Here is a 15,608-nt window from a genome sequence, read left to right as displayed (position 1 = left end):
GTCTGGCCGGGTACATCCCGCGTAGCAAGGATGATCAGCGCGAGCGGACGCCTCGAATGGAGGATGGAGCATCGACTTGAGTGTTCCGATTCGCTCGAAGATCTGAAGACGGCATCATTCTACTTACGATCGGCACCCGGTTGCACACCATGTACTCACCACGTTAGGAGGAGTGGTTTCATCCTGTGGGTGATCGTGGAGCCAATCGCATAGCCGAATTATTTGCTGGAACGCACCCGTGCTTTAGACAGGCGTTCAAAAGGCCGACGAAGGATGAGCCACGTACCCGAAGACGGAAGTTATCTTCAGCGACGGTCTGAAGCATTTTTGACTGATTGTAGTCCGGGGCTGGGACGGCGCTGAGGTCCGTGGGGCGCTTGGTCGCTTTGTTGTCTACTTTGGGGAAGATGGGCAGAGAGCCGCGTCGGTGCAGGCTTGATTCGGCGCTCATCCATAGCTGCATGACAGAAGCAAGGCTGGAACGGATATCGAGCGGTTCGAGCTCGGGAGCAAGTGAGGGGACTCTCGTTGCGGGACTCGGAGGTGTCGCAGGGTTGGGATTGGGCGAGTATTCGTGATCGTTGGGCGCGAAATCCTTGGGTGGTGGTGGGGGAGGGCCGGGGTCACTTCTGCTGAACCGGATGGGCTGTCGTGATGGATCAAGATCATAGCTCATATCGGAACTAGCGATTCACTCACGAATCGACGACGAAGAGGACCTGGACTCCGAGTCGTGGAAGAGTTACACCAGTGCGTCTGTAATGTGTTACTCGAGGCAGATCTGGGGTCCAGACGGCTGTGTGAGGTGTCGACAGATAGAGGAGCCGGAGCAGAGGCGTTTTGCACCGATGTTGGGTTCGAGACCGTTTCGCGCCCAGCGTCACTCGGCAAGTTTTCGGTGACAGATCCTCGACGTATAAACCGGGTGGTATTGACCTGTACACCGGTTTCGGGATCGGGGGCCACCGGCCATGGATCTTCGGGGTAGGGAGGTCTCCGCTTGCTGAGCTTGCGCTGGTAATCAAGGATTAGCTACGTTACGGTCGAGTATGACTTGCTGGGGGGGGGGGGGGGGGGGGGGGTCGTACCGGGCGTCTGCGAGGTTGCTCGGGGTCGGCATCCCGGGTGCGACGACCACGGAGCCAACTTGTCCCACTACTTCCGTCAACTCCTCGATCCACAGACCTGCTTCTTACCGACGACCCTAGCCATGTACGAAACTGTCTCGAGAGCGAGCTGGATCGTGAGCCCGAGCGTTTCTTGGGCTGCGCGTGATAATCGTATGAGTGGTAGCCGGAGTCGCCGCTGCCGACATTGCCTCCAAGCTCGTAGTTGGGTATCGCCATTGAGGAACGCGTGGACTACGCAAGTGTCGTGTTTGCTTCCGGGTGTCGGATGGATGATCTCGGGCAGCTCCTCGTCATGATATAGCGCTGAGGCGCGGGCAGAGAACAAGGCGATACGGAGGGTTTATGATCTGAGACACCCGCGACAAGATTACTTGTTGTGAACAGCATCCCTGGGAGAAACAATAAAATGAAGTGTTGTCCTCAAGCACGCACGTCCTGCACTCGGCAACGGTAGTAGAGTACATGGATAAGTAATCAGCATAACGAAGGTACAACGCGAACGCTGTCGGTGAAATGTGCGCCACCGTCATATGTACGCATCCATGAAGAGACCGAATGCATAGTCTGTGCAGCAACGTCGCAAACACCTGCAGACCAGGACCTACTCAGATCTCCTCGGATATCTATCCCTGCGAATGCGTATCTAACCGACCAGCGTTGTGAGAGTCCCGGACAGTCCACCCTGAGATATTCCATATCCTTCGGTCCGGCCCGAGGCGACCACTCATCGGCCGTTGACGACCTCCAATCATTCCAGCGCAAAAGCCGTTCGACTTCGCGGTTTTGTAGCTACACCCTGCATATCCCCACTCTAGACTACCCTGAATATGCCCAGTAACTCGCAGACATCCGCTCTTGTATGATCCGGCAGAGCTCTATCACTCAGTGAACTCGGCGAATTATAAGCTCTATATTGGCAGTGCACGGGCAGAGACGACAGGTCTCTGAGCGCTGGGAGCTGCATCGCAAGGATATAGAGACGACCATCGGGCGGGACACGCACAGGAGTCTGGGTTCGATATCGCGGCGTGGACCCTGCTTCGTGTTCTGTGAACCGCTCCCGCCCCGAGGATATACACTCACAATCATACAAAGTAGCCTGCCGGTAGCGTGACGCAGGAGCGAAGTCGTTCTACCTGCAACTTCGAAAACCCCTTAATCACCGAATCGTTTCTTTCATCTTGGTGAGCTTGCTTCCAAATCAAGGCTCAGGGTGTTATGCCATCCAGCGAATCACTCTTCCGTCATCCCAGGGCACCGACTTCACCCTGCATGCCGCCAAGAGCTCCTCTAAGGATAGAGTCCGCTCTGCCGACCGACTTCTCAACGAAACTTCTACTGTTCGCTATTATGGCTAGATGTCTGCATTTAGGCTCTGTCAACATACGGATGGCTCAACACCTTGAACAGTGATATCCGCGGCTAGCCCAGATGGATGTGCACCAAATAATGTTCGAGAGCACCAACCACCTCGTAAGGTCGTCGCCGCCTTCAAATGTTCGACTCATGAGATGTGCTCAGCTCTTGCACCCTAATCATTGCGATGTGGAATTATGGATGGTAGTCAATGGTATGTATCTTATCTGCGTCGAGTTTCGCCGACTGAAGACTGTTCGCGTATCGCAGACGCTAGTTTGTATATTTAGGACAAGGGCGGAGCTCCTTGCGCAGTCTTCGGGGAACCACATGACGACTTCGTGAGGGACTCGTAGCACACGCTTCCTAGTCGAAGCAGACGCCAATTCAAAACCTTGTCTCCACAGGCATGTTCTCGTGCTACGCATTCAATTGAGCAACAGCGAGAATAACTGCAATGAGGCGAGCACAGGTGTGCGTCCAGTGTGACCATCCATCGCGAGATATACCCATTGGAGCCCTCAGAATCGATGTTATCGCATTCCGACCCAATAATACCTACAAGTCGCCCCTCAAGATCCCCCCACATCTCGAGCATCTGAACGACGGATCCTGACTTGCTGTGACTTGCTGGTTCCGCTTTGACACCTATCCAAGATAACCATGACTGGCGGTCCCGCAATCGTCCATGATGGCAACGCCAACATCGAGCAGTTTCTTGACAAAAGGAAGAAATGGTATAGAAACAAGCGGTACGCGCCATTTTGCCACCCGAAATTATCCTCAATGGTCGAATACAGGCTTGTTCTCCTCAATGCATGGATATTTCTTATGCTCTTGACCTCGTCGACGAATGGATATGATGGGAGCATGATGAACGGGTTACAATCCCTCGATCAATGGAGGGGTTACTTCCATAATCCTCAGGGCGGCACCTTAGGCTTGTTCAACGCCATACAGGTATGCGAGCACTTACGCTGTGTGTCTGGAGAATTGAATGAAACATGCCAGAACATTGGATCTTTGGCGGCATATCCGTTTGCGCCGTTCTTGTCGGATGGGCTTGGCCGTCGTAGGACGATATTCATTGGTGCCGTGATCATGTGCGGAGCTGCAGCTCTGCAGGCAGCGGCGCAGTCTTTCGGCATGTTCATAGGAGCTCGGTCAGTGCATTGCAATGGTGGCAGCTGAAACGCAAGTAATCGAAGCTAGCGTAGCTTTCTTATCGGATTCGGTGCTGGCATTGCCGGTGAGAGGCAACAACGAGATCTTGCATTCGTAATCACTCACATTGAGAGTTTCAGGTAATTCGGCCCCTCTGTTGATCACGGAGATCGCCTATCCCTCCCACCGTGCACCACTGACCTCCCTGTATAACTCGGTTTGGTAAGTTACAAGGATATCATACGAGCTGTGAGTCATTGGTCACGATATAGGCAATTCGGCGCTTTCATCGCGGCATGGACCACGTTCGGGACGTTCAAGATCCCATCTAGTTTGAGTTGGCGCATCCCATCCGCAATCCAAGGACTGCCATCCGTCTTCCAAGTCTGCTTGATACTCTTTGGCCCGGAATCTCCCCGTTGGCTAGTCAACAGAGGTCGAGAAGCGGATGCCCTCAGGACGTTGGCATATTATCATGCTGATGGCGATGAGGACCATCCTCTGGTGCGCTACGAATTGGAAGAAATCAAGGCTGCCATCGAGTTCGACAAAACGGTTGCTGCCAACGTCGGCTACAAGTCACTGTTCACTTCTCCTGGTATGTGTCTGCGTACGGCTTTAATCCTCCTTACATTGATCGCTGGCCGTAGGCAATCGCAAGCGGATGCGGATTGTCATCGCTCTCGCGTTTTTCAGTCAATGGAGTGGGAACGGCCTAGTATCATACTACCTCAACAAGGTTTTTGACACCATCGGCATCAAGAGTCCTACCATCCAGGTTAGTCCTTGTCAAGGTCGCGTGGGAGCAGCAACTCAAACTCCTACTCGTCAGCTCCTCATCAACGGCATTCTCCAAATATGGAACTCATTCTGGACCATCTTCGCTTCCTTCTTGGTCGATAGAGCTGGTCGCCGTGTCCTGTTCCTCACATCCGCAGCAGGGATGTTCTTCGCATTCCTGTTTCAGACGGTCTGTACGGCCCAGTTTGCCCTGCACGAATCTCAGGCGGCTGCGCACGCAGTCATCGCGTTCATCTTCCTCTTCTATGGCTTCTACGAGTGCGTCCTTTAGTAGCTCTGTCAGATGCACGACTCATTCTATTCCCTTCCCAGCCTCGCCTTCAGTCCTCTCATAGTCTCGTACACGGTCGAGATTCTCCCATATCCACTTCGCGCCAAGGGTCTGACCGTCTTCAGCTTCGCTCTGTCCCTGTCTCTGATCTTCAACCAATATGTGAACCCCATTGCTCTCAAGCATCTCGGGTGGAAATACTACATCGTCTACGTGGTTTGGATCGTCTTCGAATTCGTCTACTGTTACCTCTTCGTCGTCGAAACGAAGAACAGGACACTCGAAGAGACCGCGGCTCTCTTCGATGGGGAGCAAGCGATGGCCCGAATATCTGGTCGGGCGGCGGACGAGCTGATGGTAGATGAACAGGAGGACAAAGACACGTATACGTCTCCGGTCGACGGCGGTGATAAAGTCTGACCAAGCGGGAAGCGGAACATGTGTTTGGCTTAATGAGCGGTCATGGCGGGAGTCCGATTGGTGTTCCGCCACCGAGGTTCCTCTCAATCGCATGTCATGTATTTCTAACAACACAACACAATTTCTTGACATTCGACGGCGTTCCTGTGCGTGGTGTACTTGAATGCCGAATGAAATTCCGCGGTGCCGATAGGTAGAGAATGTTGTGCCACTGCGAAGGACACTCTGTCTGCCCACAAACACAGGAACTCGTATCATCGGCCACCTATAACCACCGCCGGTGGCTCTGTAACTGGTGTAACCCCCTCCTGCTGCCGCTTCTTTAGGCTCATTCCGCATTGATGCCGCCCCATTCTTCACCATCGTCGCCTGATGCTAGCTTCTTGGCTTTCTGCTTGCGTTTCTTGACAGGTTGCACATCACTCCCTGCAACAGATTTGGGCAGCCCCAACATGGTCTCATGATCTGCGAGGGAAATCCTTGTCAGCTAGTCTCATGTCATGTAGTGCGCTCGCAACACCCACATTCACCAGCAAGCAGCTCATCGGCTATAGGTCGAGTGCCAGAAGTGATGTATCGCTTTGATACGCCCTGAGCGACGAGCGGCTGGGCAAGCATCTGTTTTAGTTCCGCCTTCAGCTTGGCGATCTTGGCGTCCTGCTCCTTGCGTTTTCGCACAGCCGGCAGATCATCGTTGTCGCTGATCAACGGGCAGTAGCAGCGTCAGCTGACGGTCTTTTGTCTTCGAAACAGTGGTGAGGAAATGAGTACCTAGCAAAGTCAGAGTTGAGCTCTATTTCCATTGCCTCCGCAGCTTCTCGCATCCACTTCTTCTCGTGATTGACCTTCCGGACCTTGTGCTGCTGCGAGTCAATTTGTTTTGCTAGCTGTACGCGTTCTTTTAGCTTGTACAGGATGTGTAGCTCGACCGCAATCTCGGGTATCTCGTCCTCTTCTGTAAGCAAGTGTTGTCAGTGGTGGATACGATATCTAACTTAAACGGAGAGCGTTACCTCGCCCAACGCTTCCCAGCAACGCTCTCACAACCTTCCTCTCGTCAGGTGCGCACATCAACAAACTGAACCCATCCCTCATAGCACGGGCCGTCCGCCCATTTCTGTGTACATACACGTCGGCAGAACGAGGAATCTGGTAGTGGATGACGTGATCCACGGATGGGATGTCCAACCCCCGCGCGGCTATATCGGTCGCGAGGAGAACTGAATTCGCTGTCGATTTGAAGCTGTGGCAGCGTAAGAATGAGTATGAGTGAATCAGCGGACGAAGGTAAAAAGGAGATTAACCGGTCAAGGTTCTTCAGCCGTTGCCTTTGCTCCAGCTGCGAGTGTAGAGGGAACGCCTTCACACCGAGCAAGTCAAGGAGGGGCATCAAGCGTCGTATGCCGTCGATGGCAGAGAGAAAGACGAGAGAGCGACCGGGATACCGGAGCAAGAAATAGTAGAGATACACGTCCTTGATTTGTCGAGTCAGAAACATTGCTCGAAGACAAAGAGGGGACAAAATGTGCACCTTGTCGGCAGATAAACACTCTACTTTGCTCTGTTTGAGCGTAGACACGATCCCGCCCTCGGGGCTGAGATCGACGATTTTGGGCTCCGGATCGCGAAAGTCAAGGCGTAATAACAGATCATCTGAGTGAATACTTGTCAGTCATCGAGTTGAGTATATGCGCTCGGATCAGGTACCAAGAGTAGTCTGAGGTTTGGTTTTCGGTTTGAACGGTTTCTTAGACTTCCGACGTTGCTTGAGATTGCGTTGGAGGTCTTTGCTCATCGTCGCTGAGAAAACAAACGTCTGTAGCCCGTCATGCTGCGATCGCGCGTCTTGTTCTTCAGCCTCAACCTCAGCTGCGACAGCCTGTTCTCCTGTAAATTCAGGGCTAGTATCCGCATCTCTATATGAAGAACACGTAAGGAGTCAGGCGGAAATGAAAGTAAAACGAGGAAACGAACCCGCTTCCTCGGAAGGTCAGGCGTAAGATGTTGTCAAGTTCCGCATAATGACCGGCTTCGACCATCCTGTCAGCTTCATCAAGCACGAGGAAGCGCAGGTGTCGTAGTTGGTTCGCGAGGGCGTCATCCTATCAATGTGATAAGCGATCGATGTTGAAGAACACCAGGAAGACGCGGGATAGAGAAGCATGACAAGGTAATGGCATTTCGAATTTGTACCTCCTGAAGAACGTCCCATAAACGACCTGGTGTCGCAACCAGCACGTCCACACCGCGATCCAGTACGCGTCTCTGTTTCTGCGCAGACATGCCACCAATCACGGCTGCTATGCTGACTATAGGTGGGCCCTTTTTTTGTTCTGTCGTTACTTTTGCTTTGCCTTTCCCATTCGTGGTCTTGGATCCATCGTGTCCTTCACCTTCGGGTGTATCGTAAAGGTTATTGAGGCAGGCATTCAAATGTTGCGTAACCTGCAGCGCCAGTTCACGGGTTGGTGCGAGTATGAGGGCTTGAACGGCACGTCTTGACTTTGGCTTCGGGCGCGAACGAGTGAGGAGATCAGTCAAAACGGGCAAGCCATACGCAAGAGTCTTCCCGGAGCCCTTTATCATGGGACCAGACATCAGCCCGTGGAATGTCTGGCTGGGCACAGTAACAACGCACGGTCTCCGCGATCCCCACAACATCTCGACCTGTCCCAGCCTCGGGTATCACTTGCGCTTGAATGGGAGTTGGCGAGTTGAAGCCTTGAGCATGGAGCGCTCGGAGGAGCTTAGGATGAACGTGATCCTTATATTTGTGCCAAGCAGGCAATAACTTCTCTGCTGAAAGAGCAGATGGCGGGCTCTGAGCGTGCTGCGCCGTAATATTACGAGGCAACTTACAGTCGAAGTCGTCCCCTTCTTCTTCAGCTCGGGCTTCAGAGAGCCGAGGAGAGGCAGAGCGACTTGAGCCAGCAGCATCCTCCTGCTCCCCATCATTCGTAACATCCTCCGCGTCCGCATCGGCCTCAGCCCCTTCAGGCACGTTGAATCTCGCAACTCGTCCTACATCCGTTTCCTCGTAAACCACCTCTACACCTTTCACCTCCTCGAGGTCCAATATCCCATCCAGATCCCCGCTACCCAGCGCTGCACGACGGGAACGTGATATGCTCTTCCAAGGGAGGTCGTCTGTAGACTTGACGCGCTTTCTGGGGCCTAACGCTCGGGCATCCTTGGCAATTTTTCGCTTGTTCGTGAGCGCCATAGTTTGTCAATCGCACGTCGGAGAGAACCCGGGCGAAGAGAAATTTGGCATAGCCACAAGACTAGTTTCTGTCCCTCTCGGTTTGCTCGAAGTTGTTGCTTGGCTGAAGTAACGCTGATTGCGAGGGCTAAGGACCGGTGCTGTCGGCGGTGGACCACGCTGTGATATTAACTGCTTCTATTGGAATTATACGCTAGGATGAAGTCCAACTATAAGGTGCCGTTCACCGAAGGATTGTCAAGGAGAGGCCTCTGATCGCTTATGCACTCAGTTCTCGAACCTCTGCGGGACAGTATACCGCCAAGGGAACATAGTGTTCACTTCATGTGGCAACAGCATCTTGAGCCCAGTGGGGAATCGTGTTTCGGTCTTCGACCTCGTGAAGTACGTCCTATTAAAACTCTGCATACGCTCGCTACGCCTCTCCCCTTCAACTACGCAAAAGGGCGCTATATCTGATATTCGTTATCACAGCAACAAGTCACGTACCCTTCCCTTTGAGAATCGCAAAAATATCTCCGCCATTGCCCTTAGCCCGGATTCCAATGTCCTCGTGAGCGTCGACGAAGATGGCCGGGCCTTGCTCGTCAACTTCAAGCGTGGCGTCGTCTTACACCACTTTAACTTTCACAAGTCCGTGCGCGCGATCGTTTTCTCCCCGGATAGCAAATACATCGCGGTCACGCATGCGTCGCACATTCAAGTCTGGCGGACACCTAACCATCTCGTCCGGGAGTTCGCGCCTTTCGTGCTTCACAGGACCTACACTGGCCACCATGACGATGTTCTCAGCATTCAATGGGCCCCTGACTCCAGGTGCATTCAACTACGATCTACGTTGCCCTCGGCCCGTTTTCTGACACATGGAATAGTTGTTTCATCACCACCTCTCGTGACATGACCGCCCGCTTGTTTACCCTCAACCCTCTTGAGGGTTTCCGTCCCAAAACGTTTGCAGGTCACCGAGATGCCGTCATTGGCGCTTACTTCTCTGCAGATGGCCAACACGTAAGCACATTCATACATGCTCCGAAGTAACGAAAGGATCTGACCTTTACGTAGATATACACGGTCAGCAGAGATGGTGCCGTGTTCACCTGGAAAGCCAAAGCCTCCGACGAGCCCAGCGATGACGAGGATGAAGATATGCAAGTGGCCGCCTCCACCTCCACGGACGCGAATCTCATTGCCCGCACGCGCTGGGGCGTCCACAAGCGTCATTACCTCAATCTACCTTCTACTAGGGTAGTCTCTTCAACCTTCCACTGCCCCTCCTCCCTACTCGTGCTGGGCCTTTCAACCGGTGTCTTCGGTCTCTGGGAACTCCCCGCCTTTTCCTCCTTGCACACACTCTCGATCTCGCAACAAAAAATCACCTCCGTCGCCGTTAATCCTCAAGGCGAGTGGCTCGCCTTCGGCTCCACAACCCTCGGACAACTCCTCGTATGGGAATGGCAGAGCGAGAGCTACGTTCTCAAGCAGCAGGGGCACTACTTCGACATGAACACCCTGTCGTGGGCGCCCGACGGGCAGTACGTCGCCACAGGGGGCGACGACGGCAAAGTCAAAGTGTGGAACGTCAACTCCGGTTTCTGCTTCGTGACGTTTTCCGAGCATTCTTCGGCCGTGTCGTGTGTCGAGTTCGCGAAGCAGGGCCAGGTCCTGTTCTCGGCCTCCCTCGACGGGACTGTCCGGGCCTTCGACCTTGTGCGTTATCGCAATTTCCGAACGTTCACCTCACCGCAGCCGGTGCAGTTCTCGAGCCTGGCCGTAGATCCGAGCGGAGAGGTGGTCGCGGCGGGCTCAACAGACTCGTTCGAGATCTTCCTCTGGTCCGTGCAGACCGGTCGGCTACTCGACGTTCTGGCCGGACACGAAGGGCCGGTGTGCAGCCTCGCCTTCTCCCCGACCGGGGACTTTCTCGCCAGCGGAAGTTGGGACAAGACCGTCAGGGTATGGACGATGTACGGGCGATCGGGCGCCGTCGAACCATTCACGCTCTCCGCCGACGTCCTTGCGCTGGCATTCCGGCCGGACGGCAAAGAACTCACGGCCTCAACGCTTGATGGGCAAATCGCCTTTTGGGATGTTGGGCAGGGCAAGCAAACGGGTATCATTGAGGGTCGTAAGGACGTGTCCGGTGGGCGGCGGATAGATGACCGGCGGACAGCGGCGAACTCGGCGTCAGGCAAGTCCTTCAACTCGCTCACGTATACGGCCGACGGGCGTTGCCTGCTCGCGGGCGGGAACAGCAAATACGTCGTGCTGTACGACGTCGCGGATGGCGTCATGGTGCGCAAATTCCAAATATCGGAGAACCTGTCTTTGGATGGCACCCAGGAGTTCCTGGACTCGAGGAAGATAATGGATGGTGGGTACAGTGCAGAATTGGTGGACGATCGAGGGGACGAATCCGATCTCGAGGACCGTGCTGACCAGAGTCTGCCTGGCGCGCAAAGGGGCGACCTCGGGAAGCGGAAATACCGGCAGGAAGCGCGGACGAAGTGCGTGCGGTTCAGCCCCACAGGGAGGGCATGGGCTGCCGCGTCCACCGAAGGATTGCTCATATACTCCGTCGACGACTCCATCGCGTTCGATCCGTTCGACCTCGATATCGATCTCACTCCACAATCCCTCCTCGCAGTCCTCGCGAATCATGAATACCTTAAAGCTCTTATTATGGCTTTCCGACTGAACGAAAAGCCGCTCATCCACCGTGTCTATGAGTCCATACCTCATGCGGACATTCGGCTGATAGCGAGGCAACTACCGGTCGTATACGTCGAGCAGATGGTGCGATTCGTGGCGGATCACCTGGAGAAGAGTCCACATTTGGAGTTCGATCTGGTGTGGATCAGGAGCTTGTTGACCGCCCATGGGCGGTATTTGCGGGATCATTCGCGCTCCGGAGAATATGCTAGTGCGCTGAGGGAGTTGAAGAAAGGACTGGCCGATTGCGAGACTACCATTGCGAAATTGTGCGTACGAATTGTTGCCTCATGGGTTCGCAGACCTAATTTATCTCTTTCCAGGTGCAATGAAAACTCTTGGACGTTGGACTACCTGATTGATCAGGCTAAGGTCCATCAAAATCGAGAAGTTGGTATGCAGATTGAGGTTGCGTAGTGCCAATGCCTATCGGTGCGTACTTGTGATATATGCGGGTTGCCATGCCGATCCTCCTTACCATGCTTCAGGTTGTACTGCGCTCGTTCATCCAGTTTTGCTATCACATGTATCAGCCGTCGAAACAGTGTACGCGGGCCAATGAGTTGCATTGCTCTAAGTCCGGAAAAAGAGGGCAGGAGGGCAGTCCAAAGACGTGCCCTGCTAAGCTACAACATAAATGGGTATGATCGGCATATCAAAAAGCATATTGACTATAGGGGGGCAGGACTGGTATAGTTGATGTCGGGTACTTACGGCCGCGCGATAAACATCATAGTATGTGCATGTACGAACGCACTTCCGATCGAGCAAGCCGAAGATGTGCTCTCCTCCAAGGCATGGACGTCATGCATTGGATTTACATGGCCCCCGCGATAGCTGCATCGGGGTGTATCAAATTATAGCTTGGGACGAAGCAACATGAGCCTGCTGGCTTTGATCAGCAGGCCATCCTTGCCGAAATACCGCTCGGACACGAAGCTCCAGTCTAGGGAGCCCGCTATCCACGACGCCAGGCCCTCCGCGTACACCCTCAGCTGGGCGTCGATATCGCGACCAAATGAGGGTAAATTGTCCGAATTTTGCGAGAAGCGGTCGATGGACCGCTTGCACATTTCCCCGACGAAGTCGAACGCCGTTTGAAGATCCAGGCCCTCCTGACGCATGACCACGGGGATCATATTGTGCGTATCTCCACGGGCTTGCTCGACGTTGTACGAGAATATGTCCTAATAAATAAGGTTAGTCCGCTGTCGCACGCTGTGAAAGAAGGTAGCACACGTTTGACCAGGTCACCAGATCGTTTGCGGCCTCGCCTAGGGCACGAATGACGGGGTGGTCCATCACCTCCTCCGGCAGGTCTAGGTGGTTTGCATACTCGATCAGCGCCCAGCATGGTTTGCACCCGCTGGTATCGCGTCGTTGCACTATGTACGTCTCCAAGTCAGGGACAACGCCATGCTTTCGATCGAAGGCCTGCTGTGCGACCGCCGCAAAAAAGAAGTCGAAGGTCTCCATGAACCCTGAGCCGAACCGGAATCGTGAGTGACTCTGAATGCTCAGAAGTCGCGGGGACAGGAAAGACTTACGTTGCTGGGCTCCTGCGGACCCGGTCTTGAGAAGTCGCACCCAGTAGCTATGTTTGGAATGAACATGAGGCGGACCGGCTATGTCAGGATACTCACTCCCGGGTCATCTTCCCAATGCGAGTCTCGGAAACGAAGGTCCCAGGGTGATACAAGGTGTTCATCACAACATCAGATGCAGCGCGTGCATTCCGCTCGTCCATGTCATCCGTGAGATCGTCGAGGTGGAACTGCGCCGGCTTTATGAGCGAAGGGGAAAAAAGTGGTGGAGGAGAGGACCACCCCCCAAACCCGAAGGGCGGCTGGGTACACACGAGGTAGTTCATGAAGTCGCAGCATACGCGCAATTCGTCGTAGCCCGCGTCAGGGTAGCACATAGACGTCAGGAGGCCAGCCTTGAGGCCGTGGAAGGCGGCCCGCTTTCGCGCGCTGAGTTTTCCGCCTGCTTGTAGCCACTCCTCCGAGGCGCTTCCGGCCTCCGCGCAATGAGGGTTAACCCGGTAGGTGAAATGGCAGTGAGAGATGAGGTCTGGAAGGACGACCTGGACCGGTGAATGAGGCTGAGGGGCATCGAGAGGTAGCATCGTCGGAATCTGAGCTGCAGGAGGGCGACCGATGGATGAAGCAGGGGATCAGCGGGAGTGATGGCAAGGTTAATGAGTGCCTGCAAGGGGCCATGAGTGTCTTATATACGAAATGCCTATCGTCGCCGCTGCAGGGACGCCTTCTCGCTTCTGTCTTTTATCGAGCCCGCATACGCGCACTCAAGCTCCGCGCAGCAGAAGGGGTACATTCCGGACGCGACCGGATGCGTTCTTGTCATAGCGCGTGAGCCCACGGCGCTGCTTCTATCCTCCCTGATATACGGAACGACGCCGAGCATGATCCTGGAGACTGGCATGCCGAGGAGATGACCTTGAAGGCTTATCCGACGCGCCTGAGAATTCGGATTCCGTTGAATCTCGCACCTGCGCTCAAGGCTGTCAAGACGGACTGTGTGGGCCACGCGAGGATATCTCTATATTGCGAGAGTTTTGCATAGCCCGATTACCTTCTGACGCTGCGCCAGGTCTCCGTAGCCCTCTCTTCATGCAAGACGCACATCGCGGCGGGGGGCCATTCCGAGAGACATGCACCGGTACTGCCAGAGGGGGTCGAGCGAGATGAAGACGAGATCCTGTCGCCAGCAGAGTCATCCCGAGAGGCTGTCGCAGCACGTGTGCTTGTAATGAACCTCGGCCATGTGCACGGGCTCATCGTAGTGCTCTGAAAGGATCCTATTCGTACAGCTCCATCGTCCATCCCAAGCTGACACAGACGAGTCGATGATGACATGAGTACCAGTGACGCAGCTACGAAGGTGAAGCCATAAATCGGAGCTGATCAGAGAGGGCTGCACGCGGTCAGCGACGCGGGTTATGAGAAAAGGTAAATGAGGTCGATCGCAGGAGCTGCACCGATGACGATGGACATCGCAGGTCATATGAGCATCCGGCGAAGCTTGGAGATCGAGTCGTGGGCTGTGTCGTACATTGCACGTCTAGCCGTCGAAGGCCCGGTGCGACAGGATCGATGTATTCATTGCGACCACATCGGGACATATTTTCGTCGCGTTCGTTCTTGCCCCTGTCGAAGCGTTTTGAATTGCATAGAGCGGCTTCGACCATAAAGGCCAGAGTCCGAGGCCGATGAACTCGGCGTCCTTCCCGAGCTATATGTAGTCGAAGCCCTTCGAATGTGTGCGGAACGAAGTTTCGAGACAAGTCCCAACGTCTGGATCGCGATTGGCTGTCGCCTGCCGGCAACGGATTGTCGTCGGAAAAGCGCACAAGGCGGAGTCTCACGCCGGACTCCAAAAGACTCCAAAGCGCCAATCGATATCGTCGTATCGGAGACCCATGTAGAAGGCAGACTTCGCGCAATCGGTCTGCTTCCGGCGCCGGTTGGAGGCCGGCGGTCTCTACGATGGCAGACAAGAAACATGGTAGCGAACGATAGAACACGCTCACATCGTTTTGCTCACGCAAAGGACGCAATTGAGTTCCGTGTTGCGACGAACACGTCGGGACTTGGGAGAAATGTCATAGCAGGCTGCGTGATCCAATGAGCTGGACTCCTGGAGGCGCCATCCACGATCGTGCCGACGACATTGCACACCGGCAGCACCCACTTGAGCAGCCGTGGCTAGCTGGGGATAGCATCCACTGACATGCACTAGACACGCTAAACCTTGGGTACGGGAACTCGAAACCGAAGCAATCAGCTCTGCGTTTGGCTGTCCATCGAATATATCATACATAAGCAAACCTGAGTCGCCGGACACCCTGTTTTTCTCATCATCTCAACCCACAAAATAATGTGAAGCTAGAAGGTGGAGATACTGCAGGTGACTTGCACTGCCGAGTGATTTATGACCTGCTGCGACCAGGCTGCGACGAAGTTCATGCTCGGTCACAATATTCTATCGTGGGCAAATCCCGCTGTCGCCGCGAGAAACAGAAAAAAGGGGGAAAGTAGACGAAACGCAGTGACATGTATGCCTACGGACGACACGTCGGTTTCGGAAAACCCGAACCGTTTGACATCCCCACATGCCAGTCGGAAAGGACCAGGAACGATATCCCGACCGCGAAGGGGGGGGGGGGGCTTCAATTCGGGAATCCCAGCAGAACCCAGCCCCTGTCCCAATCTGAAGCGACGTTCTGGGCCCCCGGCCGGGGGGGGGGTCTCTATTCCGTTTGATCGACGAAGGATTGAAATCGAGGAAGGCACGGATATGACTCAATCAGAGCACTCCCGCTGACGAGAAAACAGATGACACGATCGACAATCCGGGTTCGTGGCATCGACAGCCGCCGCCGGATGGCTGGAGGACGAGGATGACAGCCACGAGATTGCGGATTTAGCGTATTTGCGGTGACGCGGGAGCCCACGTACGTCGAACGCAAGCGGGCCCGGCCAGAACTCGAAACTAGTACCATTTGGGTACG

General features: G+C 54.5%; 5 protein-coding genes across 5 annotated transcripts; 2 read left to right on the top strand and 3 right to left on the bottom strand.

Annotated features, from left to right (window-relative positions):
• Positions 1 to 31: 31 nt before the first annotated feature.
• PUNSTDRAFT_52807 (uncharacterized protein) lies at positions 32 to 1,408 on the bottom strand (the record flags this gene model as incomplete). Its single annotated transcript, XM_007384260.1, has 4 exons — positions 700 to 1,408; positions 287 to 646; positions 160 to 225; positions 32 to 102 (listed from the first exon to the last, which is right to left on the bottom strand). Coding segments are annotated over exons 2-4 (311 nt in total), but the record flags the coding sequence as incomplete, so codon positions are not given.
• Positions 1,409 to 3,149: 1,741 nt separating this feature from the next.
• On the top strand, positions 3,150 to 5,142 carry PUNSTDRAFT_103206 (hexose transporter; the record flags this gene model as incomplete). The annotated part of the gene is made up of 9 exons (XM_007384259.1): positions 3,150 to 3,238; positions 3,287 to 3,446; positions 3,498 to 3,649; positions 3,704 to 3,735; positions 3,791 to 3,872; positions 3,923 to 4,248; positions 4,301 to 4,428; positions 4,483 to 4,709; positions 4,764 to 5,142. The coding sequence occupies 9 exons, from the start codon at positions 3,150 to 3,152 to the stop codon at positions 5,140 to 5,142; spliced, it is 1,575 nt and encodes a 524-aa protein (XP_007384321.1).
• Positions 5,143 to 5,470: 328 nt separating this feature from the next.
• Positions 5,471 to 8,365, bottom strand: PUNSTDRAFT_113917 (DEAD-domain-containing protein; the record flags this gene model as incomplete). The annotated part of the gene is made up of 11 exons (XM_007384258.1): positions 5,471 to 5,607; positions 5,667 to 5,842; positions 5,914 to 6,097; positions 6,156 to 6,385; positions 6,447 to 6,616; positions 6,674 to 6,795; positions 6,850 to 7,058; positions 7,117 to 7,244; positions 7,336 to 7,719; positions 7,781 to 7,941; positions 8,002 to 8,365. 11 exons carry the CDS (start codon positions 8,363 to 8,365, stop codon positions 5,471 to 5,473), a joined length of 2,265 nt encoding a protein of 754 aa, XP_007384320.1.
• Positions 8,366 to 8,563: 198 nt separating this feature from the next.
• PUNSTDRAFT_134753 (WD repeat protein) lies at positions 8,564 to 11,491 on the top strand (the record flags this gene model as incomplete). Its single annotated transcript, XM_007384257.1, has 6 exons — positions 8,564 to 8,581; positions 8,637 to 8,749; positions 8,840 to 9,181; positions 9,238 to 9,373; positions 9,428 to 11,343; positions 11,398 to 11,491. 6 exons carry the CDS (start codon positions 8,564 to 8,566, stop codon positions 11,489 to 11,491), a joined length of 2,619 nt encoding a protein of 872 aa, XP_007384319.1.
• Positions 11,492 to 11,931: 440 nt separating this feature from the next.
• PUNSTDRAFT_134752 (terpenoid synthase) lies at positions 11,932 to 13,202 on the bottom strand (the record flags this gene model as incomplete). The annotated part of the gene is made up of 4 exons (XM_007384256.1): positions 11,932 to 12,261; positions 12,314 to 12,555; positions 12,622 to 12,668; positions 12,718 to 13,202. 4 exons carry the CDS (start codon positions 13,200 to 13,202, stop codon positions 11,932 to 11,934), a joined length of 1,104 nt encoding a protein of 367 aa, XP_007384318.1.
• Between the last annotated feature and the right edge of the window lie 2,406 nt (positions 13,203 to 15,608).

This window comes from Punctularia strigosozonata (assembly GCF_000264995.1).
Source record: "Punctularia strigosozonata HHB-11173 SS5 unplaced genomic scaffold PUNSTscaffold_7, whole genome shotgun sequence".
Taxonomy (NCBI): domain Eukaryota; kingdom Fungi; phylum Basidiomycota; class Agaricomycetes; order Corticiales; family Punctulariaceae; genus Punctularia; species Punctularia strigosozonata.
This window is presented reverse-complemented; position numbering and strand designations above follow the sequence as displayed.